Source organism: Crocodylus porosus, unplaced genomic scaffold, assembly GCF_001723895.1.
Source record: "Crocodylus porosus isolate Cpor-Errol unplaced genomic scaffold, CroPor_comp1, whole genome shotgun sequence".
Taxonomy (NCBI): Eukaryota; Metazoa; Chordata; order Crocodylia; family Crocodylidae; genus Crocodylus; species Crocodylus porosus.
In genome coordinates, this window is record NW_017728913.1 from 5,308,486 (window position 1) to 5,315,072 (window position 6,587).

Sequence of the window (6,587 nt, forward strand, 5' to 3'; positions counted from 1 at the left end):
CAGCCCCAGCCCCATTCCCTCCCTCCCCCACTGCAGGGGCCTCAATAAATATAAAGGGGTACATGAGCTGAAAATTTGAGACAAAAGGGGTACACTTGTTAAAAAAGATTGAAAACCCCTAGCAGATCATCATGGCCCCTTTAGCTGAGCCCCAGGGCTGTTCCAAATCTCCCATTAGTTGGCAGGGACTGCCCCAGGACTGGAATTAGCTGGCTGATAATCAGCTGATCAGGACAGCCCCACAGTTTGAACCTGATCTACCAGTCCCTGGCAGCTGACAAAAGATTGGGACAGTCCCAGGGCAAGAAACCCAAGGCCTTCCCAATCTCCTGTCAGTTGGCAGGGACTGCCCTGGGACTGGATTTCCAAGGTGGTCCAAGCTGACTGAATGGCCCAGAGACCCAAGCTCCAGAAGGGGTCCTCATTAGCTGGCAGAGACTACCCAAGGGTTTGAGTGCCAGGTGGTCCCTGCCAGCTGACAACTAGCTGATTGGGACAGCTTCTGGGTTCAAGCCCTGTGGCTGTCCTGATCAGTCATCATCAGTGAGAGGTTACTATACAACATATAGCTATTTTTCTTATATTACCAGACTGTTTCTATGAACTTATTGCTTACCCTCTTTTGTAAAAAAAGAGGGCTAGCATCAGAGCATGCCAAAAATTTCTTTGATGTTATAAGTGCAATATTAAGTCAACTACTTTACTCTCAATTAATCATCCTATAGTGTCTGCAGGCTAATAAAAGGACTTGGTTAAAAAAAACCCACACACACAATGAAACAAGCTTTGTGTGGATTTGGAATGTGCTCCCACATGGTGGAGTTTATACAATGTATATGGTATGATACACAATTGCCATCCAAATATTATGATGTCTATAGGTGAGTCACAAGGGTCTGACTCACAGGATCAGACCATGTGAGTCAGATGTCAAGTTCATATACCATATATGGTTCATTAGTTGAAATAACTCAAGTCTACATTAGATTGGAGTTTTGAGGTTGGTGGTTAAGGCAAATAAGGGAAGACAAAGAAGAAAAAAGGTAAGATTTTATGTAGTATTTAAAGGTTATAGTTCCCTGTCTGTAGCATTATTATTTTTTTTATAAAGTCAGTCCTGCTCCCATAATTCTACTCATCCTCCATCCACAGACTGGAGATGTCTTACGAGTGCAGTAGGATGAGCTAACATCTCTGTGATTTAGAAAGAGTTGGAAAAGGGACCCGGCTTATTTAGATGGAAGCAGTGTTCAGGTGGCTGCTCTTAACAGCTGCCTGCTGCTGGTGCAGTTCCAGCCCCCTTATTATTTCAGAATGCTAGGTCATTTGGATGATTTGCTTGGCCAGGACTGAGTACAGAAATAGGAGATACACTTACATCATTTCAATCCTGTTCCTTTTCAACCCCTTATGCATAACCAAAGTGCAGTTTGATACCAGCTTTCAGTTACCCAAATAGTGTGTAGAACCAACCCTATTATACTTTTTTTGGAAAGTAAGTACCCCAGTTATAGCAAAAGGGAGATGTTTGCATAACCCTGGAGGGTGATCCTAGTCTTACACTGGGGGACACTTATACACCCAGAGGAGGTAATAGGTAATAATTCCTATGCTTTTATTTAGGTAACTCAGAGTTGGTCACAAGCTGTACTTTAGTTATGAACTAGGTGACAGAATATTCTGCCTTAAGTGACTGACCTGAGAAGGATGCAATGGGAAGACAGGCAGAAAGCACCAGCTGCATGTAGCTTGAGGACTGGGGAGGTTACCACAATATATGAGATGTACTGTGGGTCTCACTGCCAAAGGAGAATGGTAGTGTCTGTGGAACATTTGTGAAGGGTAATATATACAGCAGAGAACAGGAGGATGGCTGCCCTTATGGCCTGTGAATAAGGCTGTTCATTGCAACTGGAAGCTCATATTGAACATGCAAATGAGGTAGGGTGATCTTTTTACTGTAACCTGTCCTAACCCCTACAATGTTTGTTACCATTTGTTGTCATATCATGTGTTCACTCAGGTGTCTGAGAGGTGGAACACTGACTTACCTGTCTACAACAAAGCCACATTTAAGAAATAAATGACTACAGTACTAGCATTGCACTTCATTGGTGTTATATAGGTAAAGAAGAGCAACTATGATGTAGTTACTGATGCTTCTTAATAAAATCAGCCTCTCCCTATTGAAGGAGAGGACAACTGAAAAAAAACAACAACTCACCGATGAAAGATGTCTCTCCCAGGTATCCCCTGCGCTTAAGAGTTACCTCCAGGAACTTGGAGTCCTCATCTACAACATAGTATTCTTTCTCTAGTGAAATCCAAGCCCAGTTGAGACGAAAGGGTTGGCTCTTTAGCTTGTTCCCTGCTGTAATTCATAGGAATAACAGAAATATCAGGATAAAGCACTTGAATGTCAAATGAAGGCTACAGTTCTCTCTGAGTGTCTTTTACATGCATTTCCAATGACATCCAGACTTTCGCCCCCTCGTCTATGTACACCTGGGAAAAGAGGCACCCAAATGTGAAATACTGAATGCTCCATTGTAAGCTTACCTCAAAAGGTGCTAAGTTCATCCTTCATAGGTGCTTTTGCTGTTCTAACAGCACCAAAAAACTAGACGATTGGAATTTAGCCTGCTCTTTTAAAAATGTTTGCAGTATTCTTAGTATTGCATGGTAAAGTTATCACATACGGAATTATCTGTTCAATAATCTAGATGTGCAAAATGCACTGAAGTTGTGATTAAGTGCCCCTTTTTACTACTAGGAAAATATATATTAGTTAACATGTCAGATAGTCCTCCTCACATAAAAGAAAAAAATTGTGGGGGAGGAGGAGCGGGGAGAGAAAAAAGGAAAAGAAAAAGTTAAACAAATCACCCACAAAGAATCATCTTCATTTTTTTTAGCTGAGCAATTCAAACTGCCAACAACTAGCATTATTATATATTCTCAAGCCCTTAAACCATTTTTGTGACTAATTTCTTTGCTCTCTCCAATTTTCTAACATCTTTGTTAAAAAGGATCAGTTTCAGCAATTATCTGTATTAGTGGTGCTCAACCTTTTTGCCCTGTGGATCAGACGAGAAGGGCCCAGTCTGATGATGGCTAGGAAATGGTATTTAGAAGTTTGCTTTTGGTAATTAACTTATAGGTAAAGTAGATATGCATTAGAATAATGGTCCAACAGCAACATTAAGAGTTAATTGACTTCTAAATGCCTGTCTGTGACAAAAGTTTCTTCAAAGCCTGCTACATCTGATACAGGCAAGCAGCAAGCAGATGCACAGGCTGGGAATCGAAGCCATTTACTACACGGTTCTATAACATAATATAAGGTGGTGCCAGGTCACAGTGCCCAACTGCAGAGCCCTTGGGCTTTCTGGTTTTGGAGTAACAGACCAAATTAGGATGTGTGTATGAAACAAAGGGTTTGTGAAACAAAGGATTATGTTGACAGGACAGAACGTGGACAGTATGATGACCACTGAGGGGCCAAGAACAATTATACTGTCAAGAATCAATGTCAATTTGTGATTTGCTTGTACAGTGCATGTGTTCCACAAGTCAAAATAAAAACTCATATGCTAGGAACATATGAACATTCTCTACTTGTATCAGCACTACAATTAGTGCAATTAAATGTTCAACATCTTCGTAATTTTAAAGATGATGCATCCTGATATTGCAAAATATCCATGCTTTTCTCATTAAAATTCAGGAGGGTTTTTTTGCTGTAATTGATGAATAAATGAAACTCATCCAGGTTGGGGCTAGAATGAATACAGGAATTTTTGCATTAAAATCGAAAGCCCCGATTCTGATTTCATTTAATGGCCAAACTATTGCAATGAAATAAAATTACCCCTCTGACTTCATGATGCAAGATCAAGTCCTTACACCAACACCAAAGGATCAATTCAAACTCCATGGCACACATAAGGGGTACCAGACAAAAATCAAGTGAAGGACTCCTGTTGACCACAGTGTGAATTACACTGGGCTGTAAATCAGGAGCAACTCTAATTTAAAAAAGATTAAAAAGTAAAGATTCTGTAGCAGTTTAAAACTGAAGCAAGCATGCTTTATATAGAAAAATTATTTCGTCATCTGACTTTGACATTTCCACCTTGTAGTCAATTACACCGTTAAGCAAAAAAGCCTGACCAACATTTTCATGGCACCTTAGAAACAGCATTCATCAATGAAGAATTTTTGCAGATAACCTTTATTATTAGCTACAGTCTAATGGAATTAGCAAACTGGAGTCTTTTTGAATGGCTGTTTAGTTACTGCTCTGGCTGACACAGCACCATAATGTCTGGTCTGAACAATTCTCTCTAAAAACATAATCCAGATGTGCTTCTTGGTGGCTTTGTCTATCCTCAGAAACATCTCAATAAATCACATTATTGCTTCTGCCACAAAATGCTTTTCAATGTGATTAATAGTCACTCTAGAAGTTGTTCTTGGTTACTATTTGACAGATCCTCCCCTGCTCCCCTTTCTGTATCCTTATCTAATCAAGTGACAACTTTCTCTTTTTTAAACACGAGCTACCCTAAACTGCTAAAGCCTAATTAGCTTGGAAATAGAAGACCAGAGCAAAAGAATAGAGACAGCAGGGTTTAGGATAATTTTTTTTAATACAAAGAGAAACTACTTAAGAAAAATAACGTTTGGCTAGTAGGGTGAATAAACACTGCAGGTGCATGAACAGATGCAAACTGTCAGGTGCTTAATCCAGTGTAAAATAAACTGGCATAATTCAAATTACTGAGCATTCACAGTAAAAAAATTATATGTGCAAGTTGCAAGTTAAGACACTGCAGAGACTACTATTACAGAGATGGTGTAATTACAACATCTGGAAACACCTGTTTCTAATCATGAATACTGCCATATTCAATGTCCACATTTGCTTTGTAAAATATTTCCTCCTTCAAATAACAAAGGAGAGCAATAGAGATTTTGGTCCACACTTCTATGGGTAGCTCCAGAAAACAAAAACAGATTACAAGGGAACATTGTATCAACTTTCTCAGGCCTTTGCAATTTGATCATTGTAAATAGAGAAGGAAAGGGCAATTAATTTGCTAGTCATGGCCCCTTTGTGTCTTGAAGTTTGATTCCACTGTGTTCGGGTGGCTTGAGATGCCTCGTGGAATTTCTTCGTTGGCCACATTTCACACCAACCAGATGTATTAGTAACAGTTGTGATAAATACATTTTATCACAAAGCTCATTTGTTTATCATGTGTCTGTGTGTACATGCATATGTGCATGTGCGAACAAATATACACATGTAGATATAATATAAGTCTCATTCATATGGTGACAGGGCTTTAAAAACTGCATTTGTCATACCTGATTAAAACAGGGTAAAGTAAAGCAGCCAAAAGTTACTATTATCCATGCCAGAGATTTAGGGTTTGATGCTGTCTCATCTTCCTCTACCAGAGGTCGAAAGGCAGCTAGAATGAAAAAGCAGTGAAGCTATCCCCACCAGCTTTATTCCAGAACCTTTGTGCAGAAGGAAAATTCCACTAGTCACTGCTGGACAGAATATTTTAGGTTTATGCAGCAAAATAAAATGGATAAATCAGATGGGGGGAAAAAACTGACCATAAGAAGTTATCACTACATTAAAAAACAACAACAAAAAACACCTTACCTGCCTGGTAGGGGTGTGCGAAATGGGCCCTATTCAATTGAGATGCAGCCTGAATTGGGGACAGTGATTCGATTAATTGATTCAGGGATCACTGTCCTTGATTCGATTCAGCCTAATCTGAATTTGAAGAGTCTATGCTGATTTAGAGAATCAGTGATTTGGCCATAGACACAGCTTTAAATGTTTTTCTGCATACCTAGAGGTACCAGGTGTGGCTTATGAACACTGCAACGCTGGGGCAGATGGAGCATCCCACAGGAGCATGGAGGCCCCCCCCATGTGCTTGGCAGAGAACCTGGAAGTGGACTGGAAGTACTTCTGGTCCACTTTTGGGACCTCTGGGGAGCGTGCTGGGCCCCCCCCCCATGCTCCCCCAGCTTGGTGATCAGCTGGGGGGGGTAGACCCTGGGTGCCTCCCCAGACCCAGGAGGAACCACTTGCTGAGCCGGGGCAGTGGTGGGGGGGCCCTCCGGTGAGCTCGCTGGAAGTGGACCGGAAGTGCTTCTGGTCCACTTCCAGGTCCACTGCCAAGCATGCTGGAGAGCCCCCCATCCTTCTGTGGGACACTCCATGTCCCTCAGCATAACAGCATTCACAAGTCACCTGTTACCTAGAGGTATTTAGAAAAAACATTTAAAGCTGTGTCTATCCCCGAATCGCCAAATCGATTCGGAGGGTTCCAATTCAACTCCAAGAGATTAAAGGGTCCTTTAATTTCATAGAATCATAGAAGTAGGGTCGGAAGGGACCTTGTAGATCTTCAAGTCCGACCCCCTGCCTGGATGGGAGAAAAGACTGGACTCAAATGAGCCCAACCAGGTAGTCATCAAGCCTCTTCTTAAAGATCCCCAGGGTAGGAGCCAGCACCACTTCCCTAGGAAGTTGGTTCCAGCTCCTAGCCGCCCTA

General features: G+C 41.3%; 1 protein-coding gene across 2 annotated transcripts in view; it reads right to left on the reverse strand.

Moving 5' to 3' along the window:
* The window catches only part of FREM3 (FRAS1 related extracellular matrix 3), a 125,668-nt gene that overhangs the window by 53,396 nt on the left and 65,685 nt on the right, over positions 1 to 6,587 (reverse strand). For both annotated transcript variants that reach the window (XM_019534415.1, XM_019534416.1), the window contains exon 3: positions 2,225 to 2,371. In XM_019534415.1, coding sequence (XP_019389960.1) covers positions 2,225 to 2,371 — 147 coding nt within the window. The remainder of the gene's footprint in view (positions 1 to 2,224; positions 2,372 to 6,587) is intronic.